At 43.0% G+C, this 15,214-nt stretch overlaps 1 protein-coding gene across 8 annotated transcripts in view; it reads right to left on the bottom strand.

Annotated features, from left to right (window-relative positions):
• Positions 1-818: 818 nt before the first annotated feature.
• The window catches only part of NOLC1 (nucleolar and coiled-body phosphoprotein 1), a 41,979-nt gene continuing 27,583 nt past the window's right edge, over positions 819-15,214 (bottom strand). For 2 of the 8 annotated variants that reach the window (XM_084845171.1, XM_084845169.1), the window contains exons 7-13: positions 12,779-12,935; positions 11,165-11,299; positions 6,337-6,426; positions 2,506-3,024; positions 1,484-1,590; positions 1,209-1,286; positions 819-1,031 (exon numbers count right to left, since the gene is read on the bottom strand). In XM_084845171.1, coding sequence (XP_084701297.1) covers positions 990-1,031; positions 1,209-1,286; positions 1,484-1,590; positions 2,506-3,024; positions 6,337-6,426; positions 11,165-11,299; positions 12,779-12,935 — 1,128 coding nt within the window. In that variant the 3' untranslated portion in view covers positions 819-989. Of the gene's footprint in view, positions 1,036-1,208; positions 1,290-1,483; positions 1,591-2,505; positions 3,025-6,336; positions 6,427-11,164; positions 11,300-12,778; positions 12,936-15,214 lie in introns of all 8 variants that reach the window. The other 6 variants (XM_084845166.1, XM_084845165.1, XM_084845168.1 and 3 more) reach the window with 3 other exon arrangements.

Genomic DNA, 15,214 nt, shown 5'->3' on the forward strand with positions numbered 1-15,214 from the left:
GATCTAGCCGTGATAGGCTACGTTAATCGTTACGTAGCCTATCACAGGGGCGTTTTTTTTTTCTTTTGAAATTCGCGGCCGGGGAGACGGGGCACTTCTCCCCGGCCTGAATTTCGGCCAGGCGAGGCGGGAAGCCTCCCCCCTGGCCTGAATTTCGGCTGCGCGAGGAGGGAAGCCTCCCCCCCAGCCTGAACTTCGGGGGGAGCAGCGAAGCGCCTCCCCCCCACCACGAAGCAAGCTGCGAGACCAGGTTAAGTGACTTTCGTGCACCCCTAGTAGCCACAGCCAGAACATTTAAGGAAAAGGGAGATTTACCTGGGTTCAGGCAACTTGCCCAGCTCTTGGGAGGACATGAAAATGCTTTCAGAATGCCACAAATGAAGAGAAGATTGGAAGAAAAAAAAACTATGGGAAGTGATAAGGTTTTCTACTTGAAAGGCTTCCAATAAGGAATATTAAATGGTATGAGGGGGCAGAAAAGGGGGCATCCTTTAAACAGCAGGTCAGATTTCATTCCCTGCCAAGAAAGAGTAGTGGAATAGGAAGGGAATATTGATTGTATGTTACCTTCAATGCATACCTAATGTTAGATTTGTTGGAAAATCAAAAGTCATGTTTACCCAAATCACATGTACTTATCAGGCATGCAAAAACTGAACTCTTGCCATCTAAAATAAAACAGTACACAACCAGGAAACTCTGGGCAATCCCAAGGGCACAATCACGCATCCCTGTCAAAAGCCACATTGTAAACTGGCAACTGTCCTTTTATGTTAACAGTACAAGGGGTTCTGTAAGTCAATGCTTTGCAAAAGAGATATCCACTAAGTTTTATCATTTCACATAGCTCAAGAATCTTGTAGACACAACTGAAGCTTAGTCACTCTCAAATTTGATGGAGTTTATCTGTGTAGAGATGGTGCCACCACAATAGCTTCCCCTTTTCTTCTTCGTCTTCTCATGTCGGAAAGATTTGCCTTTTGTAAATTTCAGAACATCGTTTGCTTTTTCACCCCAGTCACCTGCAGCTCCTTTCTGGGAGAGATGAGACAATCAGTGACCACCAGCCCACAAAACAACATTAAGCAGCTACTGAAAACAAGTTCTGCTTCTGAGCCACAGGCTCCCTTAAGAAAGCAGTTCCTGGACATTATCTTAACTTTTGCGCAGACTACTATTTGAGGCATGCAACTTGATACTCCTCCTACCTTGGCATCAAATGAATTGTTTGCTACCCGCACATCCACTTCTACCTCCTCTGCTCTTACTCTGCGGAAAGGACTGGACTGCTGTTGGAGAAAAAAAACTGGTAAATTACTATTTTGGTATTTCCTGCAGTAGCTGTCATGACAATGCAAAGATGAGCCCAAGGTATAACTAATTTCTGAAGTTCTTCAGGACAGTTGAACTAAGCCAGAAATAAAAACTTTTGCAGCTTTTTTGAGGGAAAATCACCGCTAGATCCCCCTTCTTTATTACTCACCCGTTTCATCTTGGGGAATGTGTGTGGTGTTCTGGGTTTCACCTTCTTGGCATCTGGTGTCTCCAACTCCTGCTCAACTTCCCTTTTCTGCTTCTTCTTGAGCACACCTGCCACATTTTCCACAGTTAATAGATTTCAACACAGTCACACCTCACAACACAATCACAGACTCCAGGAAGGAGATTCATTACTGGACTAAGTAGCAGCCGGGTGAATCAGCTGGGGGGAGGGAAGGAGTAGGAAATACTTTGCTGTGACCTACACCTGGTGCAAATTTAGTGACCGGTATGGCTGCCCAATAGTAGACAAAATGCCTACAATTCCTGGGGAAAAGCTACACACACAGTATTAATGGAGAGGTCCTTCTTTCATGGACAGAGCTAGTTCACATCAAACACTAAACCATGTTTTAGCATTATGAAGATGAGACTCCCTTCTCCTCCTCTGGGACAGCCACAAGGAGATCAAAGCTTTTGCTTGCATTTACCACAGCTTAGTCTGAACCAACCCCCCCCTCCCCCATTATTCTTAACTATGATTAGTGGAAACAAGCCGTACTTTGTAACCATAGTATGAATGACAGAGTTAATTTTTTAAAAAGCAAAACTTCCATACATCAGCTTGCCTAGGGTCATTCTTGTAACATTAAACAATGTTTTAGCACAAAGGTGGGCAACCTTTTTGACCCCAAGGCTGTGGACAAGTGGCTATGGACAGGGCCTGGGCTCCCCCTTCCCCTCTTTAACACAGTCCCCTCTCCCATTTCAGCATTCAGAAAAACCTCCCCTCCTGTTGCACTGAGATCCCATCATTCGCCTCCCCCACTGCCCAGCTGCTTAGTGCTTGAACAGCTGAAGACTGCATTACCTAGTACACTCCTTAGCTTCTTCTGGCACTAAGCACGTGGGCAGCAGGGAGGGGGACTGTAGGCTGGATGGATGTTGGCTGCAGGCGTCCTTAGCATTCTGTCTGAACTAGTCCATACATGGTATTTAATATTTCCTTCATGACTTGTGACCTACCTCCATTCATGGCCCGTTCATCAGAACTGCTGCTCTCTGAAACACCAGCCACTTCGGATGCTACATTCTTTGATGCTGCTTTGCCCACAAGGGTGGATGAAGACTTTGGTTTCTTTTTCTCAGAAGTATTGCAGCTATTTTTTACTTTCTTTCTTACTCCCACTCCTTCCATTTTACACTCTTCATCACTTGAGCTATCAGAAGAGCTGCTGCTGTCAGCTGGTGCTTGCTTATCAACTACCACATTGCTGCCCCTTGCCAATTTGCTAGCTGACTTCAGGGCAGGCTTGCTCTGTTCCTCTTCACTACTTGAGATGCTCGAGTCTGAACTGCTTGCTTTGGAGGTAGAGATACTAGATTTGGAGCTTGTTTTGGTAGTCTTTACACCAGTTTTTTTTTTAGGAGCTTTCTTATCCTCAGAGCTGATGTCTAATTTCTTTACCACCACCCCAGGAAGCTTCTTCGCTGTTTTTGTAGCTGCAGACTTCACAGGAACTTCATCCTCAGAACTGTCGGTACCTAGGGTGGAAATTTCCAATAAAAACTGAATTTCATTTATAAAGCCAGTTCTCCAGCACCAAGTAAGTCAGGTCCACATTATTTCCACAGTTCAAATTTAGACTGGGGAAGAGGGTGTACATACAGAGTGACAAATCTGGATATCAAATTTTCAATACCCAAATATTGGATATCAAAGAAAAAGAAAAAACATCAATATTTCAGGAGAGGATTAGATTAAGAATGCCTGCCTGTCAGGTGCTAGAGTAATTCTAGAGTCCCTGGCCATGCTAATCACCTATAAAGAGTGGCACATGAGATAAATCATGCTTACTGATCAGGAACTGGAATGACCTACAACTCAATTTTATAATGGTTAATCTTTTACTCAGTTATCAAACACTACAATATCCTAATGTTTTGAACAGGTTGTCTAACTATTTGGGGCCTGTCAGCATAACCACAAAATGGCTACTGTGTGTGAGTGTGGCTAGTCAGAAAATGGCTGTCATGGGGGTATAAGCAGGTTACAAAATGTTGGGAGTGCCTTCCACACACATACATATTGTGTGTGTGTAGCGCTCTCTCTCTCTCTCTCATACACACATAGAGAAAAAAGGAAGACAGATAAAAAATAGGGGAGAGGGAAGACAGAGAGAGAATGAGGGGGAAGAGAATGAGCATTTTCCCCCCGCCCTCATGCAAGTCAACAGAGTGAGTTTTCCATTCATTTGCATGGGCATGGCAGGGAAGCTACCATACCAACAGCTGGAGGACATAGAACCCATCCCCTGCCATGGAACCCATTGCCCCAAGGGTCCTTATCAGAGGATGGGATTCCCCCCACACAGATGTTATTCAGCAGGGCACCTCCCCGCATCCATTCAAGTGAATCCATTCCCTGCAAAGAACCCCATATCCCCACGGTCCTTGATGGGGAGCGGGGAGGGGGTCCTTTCCCCTCCAACCATTTTTCAGCAGGGCAGGCTTCCCCCCACTCGTGAATAGTGCAATCACTCTATTCACTTGCATAAGGAAAAAATGGTCTAGTGGACACCTCAGTATGGCCTTACAGCTGCAGTGGCATCTGTGGGCATTGTGTTGGGCCCCCAATTTGAATCACGAACGTAGCTACTAAAACCCTATTTCAGAATAATTTAGCAATAGCTGCAAGAATATCCACCTATTTTTAAACAGCAAGCACCTCCTCTGTGGCTAACAAAAGCACAAGTTAGTAGTCATAAAATCAAAGAATAGATTAGATGAGTGACTGTTCATAAAGCCATTCTTTTCAAAAGGAAATCTGAGCCACTAATCATGAGTGTATTTCCAAAGGCTCATTGGTAAGGCTATCTGTAAAGCCAAAAGGATAACAAAAAGACAAAAGGATGGTGGTGGTAGAAAATCAAGCTTAGTACTTGCAGCATGTCGGCTTCTGCTTATCTTAAAGGGTGTGGGTGTGTGTGCATGTGCATGCAGGAATCTACATAACTATGACCAGACCATGAAAATGTATAGTATGGCAAACCACAGACATTTTGCTTATGCTGTGCTCTAACATTCCAAGTTCTTTTTAGAAAGAAACCAAATTTCTAGCCACCGGGAAATTTTACTGGAAAGCTTTGTTGAAGTTGAGGTATATTATGTCCATAGCATTCCCACAGTCCACAAGGGAGGTTACCTGATCTTGTTCACACAACCTTTGGATCCAAGCCAACATCAATAGACTATAAGACACAACAACAACCCTATTGTGGGGATGGATACTGAATTGTTTTCATGAATGATATTAAGCAAAAAAGAGCCAGCTCCAGAAAGTGGAGAAAGCATGAATAGCCATGTATAGCTTGATGTCTTAAACAGTGCATACCTTAGGCTACTAGGCAGTATAAAAATATGTCATAAAAAATGTCATAAAAAAGATTGTCAGTTAGCTACTCATCAGCTTGCTTAGAGCAAGCAGCAATTGTGCTCAAGTGAGCAGAATAGCAAACTATGTTGTATACACACCCTTAATTCCTCTACCTTAAGAAAGAGCCTAACCTTAAATGTGACTCTTAAGGCTACAATAGGAGGAAAACAATATGTTTATGTAGCAAACCAAGTAGTGCTGCATCCACTGGGCTTAAGGTAGGATATCAGTTCTAATGCTCCCACTGTGTTCTTCCCACTGTGAGAAGAACAAGCAGAGAAATCTTTCCTCGACTTCTCTCAGCTCTATTAAGAGCAGACAATCATGTTTTCATAAATGGTTTGCAAGGCTGCATAATCACATTATACCATGTAGCCCTATTCCCAAGCAGGGAGGCCAGGAAAACAGCAAGCTGGCTGGAGTGCCATTTTGTCTTCTATGATTATCCCTTTGCTAGGGATATGGCTTACTGGCACAGTAGTATAAAGGTCCTTTACAGAAGAGACAAATATACTTGAAATATACTTCAAGGATGCATACATATTTCTTAAATTAAATGAACAAAAACAGTTAATGATAATTTTTCAGTACAAATAGACATAGGGCTAATCCTGTACTTCAAATACACCAGCTGGGGGCTTTAGAATATTGCAGGAGCACTGTTATGCCAGCATCTCTCAAGATACACCTCTGCCAGTGGAGATCTACTAGTGCAACTACATCAGGTTCCCAAACAGGACAGAGACAAGGATGTAGTGGACAAGGAGCAGATACAGCTAATTCTATATTCCCTCAGACCCCAATTCTGGCTCCAGCACTGAACTCCGTGGAAGGCAAAAGCCTGCCCCCTCCCATTCACGCTGCTACAAAGTATAGGATTCAGAGAAACTCTGCAACTGATCACAGAATACTATCAGTAGTATATAACCCACTCCGCCACCCCCAAACAGGGAAATCAAGTCAGATGACAGGGCTCCTTTCTGTGTCCTCATGTTAAGCACAATTAGAGCACAGAAAAGTGAACATGATAAAGGGCACTTTGCACAAGGAAAGGGCACTTTCACAAACAGCTTGGCCTCTAAACACATATAGAAAGAGTTGACTAACAGTTTTCCCCCACCCCCAGCATTCTTACAGTCAGGACTCCAGACACAAACTTCAGACACAACAGGGGCTCCCAATCCACTCACTAGAATAATTGTTCAAGCTACCATATTTTCTAGTATGGAAGATATCCCCCCTTTGCAAGTAATTCTGCATCAGCTGGACAAATCAAGAGCAAGCAGCGGGTAATATCAAAGAGAAAATACTCCTGTCTCACTGATTGTTCCCCGTACTAATAAAGATAAATAATTCTCTCAGTAAAGGTCACAGTAATGAAGGATCCAGAGAACTTGATTGCTTGTGTACAACGCACTCACCTGAATCACTCTCTGAACTAGTCTCTTCTTCTTGAGTAGAAACAAGAACAGATTTGGAAGCAGGTGGTTGTTTAGAGACAGCTCCTTCAGCTATAGGAAAAGAAGATAAGAAGGACCATGCTGGATCAGACTAAGGGTCCATCTAGTCCAACGTTCATTCAGTGGCCAACCAGCTGTTGACCAGGAACCCACAAGCAGGACAGGAGCACAACAGCACCCTCCCACCCATGTTCCCCAGCAACTGGTGTACATAGGCATACCGCCTCAGGTAGCACACAGCTCTCGAGCTTAGTAGCCATTGATAGACTTTCTCCTCCAGGAATCTGTCTAATCCCCTTTTAAAGCCATCCAAACTGGTGGCCATCACTATATCCTGTGGTAGCAAATTTCATAGTTTAACCATGTGCTGTGTGAAGAAGTACTTCCTTTTATCTGTCCTGAATCTCCCACCAATCAGCTTCATGGGATGACCCCAGGTTCTAGTATTTTGAGAGAGGGAGAAAAATGTCTCCATAGTCACATTCTCCACACCATGCATAATTCTGTACACCTCTATCATGTCACCCCTTACCCTCCCTTTTCCAAGCTAAACAAGCCCAGCTGTTATAACCTCCTCTCATAGGGGAGATGATCCAGCCCCTGTTCATTTTAGTTGCCTTTTTCTGCACTTTTTCCAGCTCTACAGTACCTTTTTTTAGGTGTGGTGACCAGAACTGTACATAGTATTCTAAGTGTAGTCACACCATAGATTTGCATAAGGGCAGTATGATTTTGGCAGTTTTATTCTCAATTCCTTTTCTAATTATGTCTAATATGGAGCTTTCTTTTTTTACAGCAGCCGCACACTGGGTTGACATTTGCATCAAGCTGTCCACCACAACCCCAAGATCTCTTTCTTGGTCGGTCACCACTAGCTCAGATCCCATCAGGTTATCTCTGAAGTTGGCCCCAACGTGCATCACTTTACACTTGCTTTAGATGCCCAATGGAGATATCCTTTTGGAGCTCTTCACAATCCCTTTTTGTTTTAACCACCCTAAATAGTTTGGTGTCATCCGCAAACTTGGCCACTTCACTGCTCACTCCGAATTCCAGATAATTTATGAGCAGATTGAAAATCATTGGTCCTAATACAGATCCCTGTGGGACCCCGCTATTTACTTCCCTCCATTGGGAGAATTTTCCATTTATTCCTTCTCTCTGCTTTCTATTCTTTAATCAGTTACTGATCCATAAAAGGACCTGTCTTCTTATTCCATAACTACGAAGTTTGCTCAGGAGTCTTTGGTGAGGGACTACTTCAAAAGCCTTTTGGAAGTCCAAGTGAACAATATCTACCGGTTCACCCCTGTGTACATGTTTACTGACACGCTCAAAGAACTCTAAAGGCTTAGTGAGACAGGACTTACCTTTGTGGAAGCTGTGTTGATTCTTCTTCAGCAGGACTTGTCCTTCTATATGCTTACTAACGTTACTAATATGTTACTAATATAACACCTTCAACCAATTTACCCGGAACAGACGTTAAGCTAACTGGCCTGTAATTTCCCGGGTCCCCCCTGGATCCCTTTTTGAAAATTGGTCTTACATTGGCCATCTTCCATTCCTCTGGTATGGAGGCTGATCTTAGGGACATGTTGCATATTTTGATTAGAAGATTAGCAATTTCATATTTGAGTTCTTTGAGAACTCTAGGATGGATACCCATCTGGGCCCGGTGATTATCTGCTTTCAATTCAACAATAAAGTTGAGAAGTTCATTTTTTGTTACCACTATTTCCCTCAGTTCCTCAGCCTCCCTTCCTGAAAACATCAGTTGAGGCACAGGTTTCTGTCCTATATCTTCTGCAGTGAAGACTGCTGAAGATGAAAAGAATTCATTCAGCTTCAGTACTCCTTCAGTACTCCTTTAACTCCATTGTCATCCAATGATCCAACTGCCTCCCTAGCTTGTATCCTGCCTCTGATAAATTTAAAGAATTCTTTATTGTTGGCTTTGATATTGTTAGTGCTCCCTTTTGTTTTCCTCACCTGGGTGAGACTTCCATTTTCTGAAGGAAGCTCTCTTTTCTCTAATAGCTCCCTTAACACTGCTCAATAACCATACTGGCGACCTCTTGGACTTGGTGGTACCTTTCCTAACCTGTGGCATATATTTTAGCTGGGCTTCTATTATTGTAGTTTTGAGTCATCGCCAAGTATCTCCATAAAATGGTTTCGCTGCATCCTCCTTTCAAGGGTACCATAATTTGTTCCAAGCTAACCAACAGGCCATGCCCAACTTTAAATACATTACCAAGCTGGGATCAGGCAGCCTTGCATTCACAGATACACAGCAGCCTGAGACTGAGGAAGTCCACCCAAAGGCTAAGGAAGTTGCAAATTTGCAACTGAGCTTAGAATGCACTAAGCAGTGAATACAGTATTTATACCTAAACCATGCATAGTTAACTCAAGCCAGCTCTTCTTTCTGAGCATACCAACCCATTGTAAGTCGCTTCACCTGTGGAAACACATTACTAAATAAAATTAATGTGATAAGAACTTGATTTATCCAGCTGGAGTGATGAAGATTAGGACCTTACAATCTTGCTGAGAAAGATCTGCCTGTTTGGGATAGGATCATACTTTTCTTGAAGCAACAAGATTAACATGCTGGGTTTATTCATGAAAGGGGATCTGTGGCCAGTGGTTATATGCAACATACTGACAGCTTTAGCTACTCTGGTGGACAATCTGTGTTGGGAAGATAGAGAGAGTGTGAATATTGACCTCTCAGCAAAAATCTTCTCTCACTAAAACCTTCTGTATCACCTAAAAGAAGTTGACTTCGAGGTGCTTAACTGCAGTGGTTACGTTCTTCCCTTACTTTATGTACGGAAGAGGGCTTGCAGAAGTACTTGCACTGAGTACTTTCCATTGAATCTTGCGATATTTATCCTGCAGGGTGCCTCAAGCTACCATCTTGTCTGCGATACTATTTAATAGTTGTAGCAGACAGAAACCTTACAGAGATATGGAGTATATTTTTCATTTGCCGCTTACCCAGGAACTGCAATTTCAAATGTGAATTAGTGTCTGAGGAAACTAAAGTTAAATTCAGAAGGCAAACAGACAAGTGCAGCAAAAAGGGGGGCATGGCTAGAAAACCTTGGGGGTTTACAGGAGAGGGACCAAACTCCACACACAGCTCTCCTAGTTGAGAGGCACCTGCACCGTCAAAACCCTGCACAGTTACCCCAGGGGAGCAAAACTTCCAGGTGCAGCAAAAAGGGGGAGATGCCTATAACACCATGGGGGTTTGCAGGATTGGGACCAAACCTCAGAGCCACATCTCCTACTCAGGAGGCACCTGATGCACCCTCAAAACCCAGTGCCCTGACACTGACAGCAGCAAAAATCCAAGGTGGCTATAAAACCTTGGAGGTTCGCAGGCCAGGACTGAGCTTCATAGAGATGTAAGGCTCATTCGCTAAAGTGCAATTCTCCCCACAGCCACTGCAGGCAAAGAGGCTTTAAGGTCTTCCCAATACTGCAACTGCAAATTGCAGAGGAGGAGCCCACTCCCCCTGGGTTACTGTTCTGGGCCTGCATCTTTTGAGGTCATTTCTGCATCAGGAGTAACAATAATCCAAATCATACCCAATACAAAGACATGGCAGAATTATCTGTGCATAGTGAAGGCCTATTGGAAACAGCAGGCCAGAGCACTGAACCATATAGAGATTATCAGGTAGCTTCCTCTGTGGGCAGGTGCTCTTGGCTGAGAATGCTTAAAAAATTAAAATTATAGTGATTTGCATATTTGTTTTTTATGTTTTTAGAAATGTTTTACATAAATGTTTTGTATTATGATGTATTTTAATTTTTCTTTGTAAATTACTTAGAGATATTTTTAGATATGTCTTGTGGTATATAAAGCTATTAAAGAAATAACATTAAATTAATATAATTTGTTGTGGAATACTTGCAGTTCAGTGTGACTCAATATAGAAATATTGTATTAATTATTGGCCATTTTTAACTGCACGATGTAACATTTTCATGATGAGCAAGTCTTTACCTGCCAGGAAAAAGGTAGGCCCCTACGATGCCTGGCTGACCAAGGCTAGTCACTGTCTTTTGCAGTCTGGATTTGGGCCATGTGTGATTGCTCCAATTTGAGTGTGCAAGATTGCCCCATGTTGCACTGGGCTAGCTTGCCTTTTCATTGGCTGTGTGAAGCTGACAAAGACACCCTAGACAGCAGAAGGTAGTCCTGCTGGGAATTTGGCTATACAGGCTGCTTTGCCACTTAGGACCACCTACAAAAGGCAGCAAGCAGAATTTGGGGTGCAATCAAGCAGTCCAAACACAGGACTGAGCTTGGAAGCCTCCATGAATCCTGGCCAACAAGGCTTTGCTCAGCCAGGAGAGATCTATCTCCTGATTATGCAAAGCCTTTAACAGGCAGGGAAGCTGGGAATTCTCTTCTAGTTCATATCTTAAATTCAGGTTAATTCTGTCAGGATAATTCTGGAATATACATATACACCCCCTGCAACACACACACACGTGCCTTTGACTCTCCACCACCACCCTCCACCTCATTTTCTGGACGGAAGTAGTAACAAATGATAAGATTGCATCCAAAAGACGGACAGAAGGAGTGCATTCTCTCTCTCTCTCCCCACTCCACTCCTCACCCCCCCAACCCCCTGCCAAAAATCCATCCCTGCCAAAAAATTCCCTTGTACAAAGGAGCCATGCATTCTTGCACCCTTCCATGCATCCCTTTAAATATGGGCATCTAGTCACTTCTATGTATATTCCTTCCTCAGATACACACTTGCTGTTTTCTTCTTGGACATCTCCTTTTTGTCGCTGTTCTCTGCCTTGTTCTTACAAGTGTTAGTAGCAGGATGTTGTGCATTGCCTTTCCTTGACTCTATGGACAAAGGGGGTGGCACAGCACTGTACTGACCTGTAAAGAGACAAAAGAGGTTCTGGAGGACTGAAGTATGCCAACAATCAAGGCTACATAGAAAGACAAAACTGATGCAAAGATGAAGTTATGAACATCTTCTCCATTTGTTTTCTTCACGTCCTAAGGATTTTTCCAGCCCTACCTGGAGATGATGGGGATCAAACCTGGGACCTTCTGCATGCATAGCATGTGTTCTACCACTGAACCATGGCCCCTCTGATAACTGATGTCCAAAGACCGTGTATGTATAGGAGCAGTGACTAGAAACAATCAGGGTGGGGTGGGCAGTAGTCATGGTTACAGATTTTTAAATATGTCCAAACATAAAGAAGCCATCACTGTTAAAAAGCCTCAACTGGTGGCAAATTGACAATTTCTACCCATGCTTCAGCAAAATATGAGGCATAAATAGCCTAGAGGCTAGCTACATTATTCTAATCCTTATCATCAGAAGTGTTCCTGAAATAGTGCTTCCCCTTACTTTAGCACTACTGGCAGCAATGCTAGGCTTCCACGCACATGGAAGTCTAAATATCTCACCTAGCTAAGAAGCTGCCCTAAACCAACTCACACCACTGATCCTCATTGCTCAATTATTTATTCCGACCAGCAGCAGCTCTCCAGAATTTCAGGCACAATTCTTTCTCAGCCTTACCTGGAGATGCCAGGGATTGAACCTAGGACCTTATACATGCAAAGCATCTGCTCTACTACTCAGCTATGGCCCCTCTCCTAAAACATTATGTATTTTCTTATGAAGATACATTTCTAGCCTTTATAGTTAGAGTAAAATTAAAAGATGGACCACTACAGTTAAGTGACTGAAACTGATGAGAGTGCTTATGTGTTCAGCAATGTAGCTCTTGGTGCACACACAAGTCCTTAATCTCTTCCATAGCTTATTTACTCTCTTTTTTTCAGGTTTCACTCCACATTTTTTCACAGCCCATTTAAAAAGACAACTGTTAAAATAGTAGAACACGTATAATTTTTTTCTAGAGCAGTGGTGAGCAGATTTCAGGCTTGCAGGTTATACTTTTTTTTTTAAAACTAGAATCCTGAGATCCACCAACCGGAGCCTATGCAAGACACGCACTTGGAATTAAAGAATTCTGAACCCACGTATTTGAGTATTGGAACTGAATACAGTTTTGCCACACAAAAATCCATTCCTGGTTACTCCACGCTTTTGTCATTTGAGAAGTATAATTTAAGGTAGGAAGGAGGACTTATTTTCTTGCTGCTATAACTAAATAATTGTGAGTCAGAAATCCTTGCTGACCTACTGCAAATCACGTAAGAGATCTAGATCTTCCTACTGCCCCCCTCTGTTCTACAGTGCACAACATAACTCAGTCACAGAATTGGCTTTCCATCAGCAGAATCTGAGTTTCTCAAGAACAGAATTCTAGATCATCTAAATTAAAAAGGATTCAGATTCATGTCCTTAAGCTAAAATATATTTCAGTAACTCACCAGCCTTGGGCTTTGGGGCTTGCTTTTCATGTTCTGAACTGTCAGAAGAATCCTCACTGCTGCTGCTGCTGCTGCTGCACTTGTTCACAGTTTTGCCTTTATCCAGAAGTAGTCGAGCACCTTCAGGTTTGGACTGTGGCACTTTCTTTAGCTTATTCTTATTACAGGAAAAAGATGCACCACGACCATAATTAAGGTCAGAGTTTTTAAACATCAATCATTCAAAGCTACCAATGTATTTATTTTATTTTTCCCTGCCCAACCATACACTGCTCAAATACAACTGTCAAGCAGAGACATGGGCTGCATTCAGACGTCACTTTAAGCCATGGTGACTTAATAAGCTGCTCATAGTAGCTTATTTTTGATATAGTCCACGATGCCCCATCACACGACCAGGCTAATACGCTACTTTGGGTACCTTATTAAGCTACTGTGCATAATCTGAGTCATCCCCTCACCCCCTGTAATCCTCCTGCCCGAGCAGTGGCACTGTTTCACCCATTACCACAAACCCACGGCACCAGTTGAATGCAAACCAAATGAATCAATGGTAAAACGCATACAACTGCACAAAAATGAGAGAAGTAATGATATAATTAGTAACAACAACAAAGAGGTAAACAGACCAACACAATATCAAAACTGATGTAGCATGAACTCCACTGATTACATTATAAGATAAACCGTCCAGGAGTGAAACATACTGGTTACAAAGGCATAGGTCAGCACATGAAGTACAAAGCTGAAGCTTGGATGTTTATAAATGTAGATAGATTACAGGAATCTGCTTTCAATCCTGTTTCACCATAAACAGGATTCAGATGCGCTAAAAACCTTAGGGAGTATTTGGTCCACTTCGATATTGACACCCCACCCCCCATTACAACAGATAGTAAAACGTACAGTCATTTTAAATATAGTGGATGCATGGTGTGCGCCTTATCTATTCAAACTGCCACTTCTGAACAACCAACTGACCACTGGCATTTTACGTTACACCACTTTTCTAACTGCAACACCAAATGGGTTATCTATGTTATTATTTGTCCATGTGGACTATTATATGTAGGAAAAACATCATGCAGCATTTGAACAGGGACGACCTGGTGTGTATTACTGAGACTTGGCTGGGTGGGGTCAACCTGAGCTCTGCCCACCTGGGTACTCGGTGCAGCACCAACATAGGTTGGAGGGCCAGGGTAGGGGAGTCACCGTGGTTCACAAAACCTCCATCACAAAACAATACCGTGATTACTCGAAGCCAACATGGATTTGTCAAAAACAAGTCCTGCAAGACAAATCTGATCTCATTTTTTGATCAAGTAACCACCCTTGTAGACCATGGGAATGCTGTAGACATCATATACCTCGACTTCAGCAAAGCTTTCCACAAAGTGCCCCATGATCTCCTGATGAGCAAACTAGCTCAAAGTGGGCTAGATGAAACAACGATCCGGTGGATCCACAGTTGGCTACAGAATCGGACTCAAAGAGTGCTTATCAATGGGACCTTCTCAAACTGGGGAGAGGTAACGAGTGGGGTACCACAGGGCTCAGTCCTGGGCCCAGTGCTCGACAACAATTCCAAGATCCTTCTCGCTTCCTGACAGATTCCTGTCAGGAAGCGAGAATTCCTGTCAGATGACATGATAACCAATGATGTGGCTTATCGTGTTGTTCAAACCCAGACATGGAAGCCTATTAAGACACCACCAAACAGCATTTAGAGGGATAGCCATGTAAGGCTATTGCAGAAAGCAGTTGCCTGGCTCCTTAAATACGAACAGATGTATTTCTACATAAACCAGAGCCCACTTTACCTGATGAATGATGTAGGTAGGATTACATACCTTGAATTTAGAGAAGATGAAAACATGTTGATTTTTTTCCTACACAAAGTAAAATATTCCAGCAATGCAAGAGATAGCTGCAAATATGTCACAATACTTTCAGGTGCCACAGAACTCTGAAGCATCGTAAGTTCTTTAGTATTCTCAATGACCCTTACCAGTAGACCAGCATTATTATATCAGCTTTGAAAAACTTAAATATTTGTTCACTGCAAAAAATATTGTCCATGTTGCAGATGAGCTAACCTGAGAGATAGCTGCTGTCCCATCTTACAGAGCAATCCTACTGATTTCAAATGGGGCATTTGCCCCAAGGGTACACAGATTTGTAGCCTTAGCTTTCTTACAAAAAAGACAAGCTTTAACTGATCACTTTGGCCCTGTTCAGACACATATTGGGGAAGGGTGGTTAGACTAACCATTGATGCATAGCACTTTCAAGCATCCCGTGCAGCACAAACAGACATGGGCGGTCATCAGGAATCAGCTTCCACCACTTCTGCCGACCATTCATACCTCTGCAGGTACAGTGCCAGAGTCCATTCTGCCTCTGCAGTCGCACTGTAACAGGCGCCATTGCACA

The sequence above is a fragment of the Heloderma suspectum genome, chromosome 3, assembly GCF_057233095.1.
Source record: "Heloderma suspectum isolate Gila_16-S chromosome 3, 16-S_ref, whole genome shotgun sequence".
In the NCBI taxonomy this organism is placed as follows: Eukaryota; Metazoa; Chordata; class Lepidosauria; order Squamata; family Helodermatidae; genus Heloderma; species Heloderma suspectum.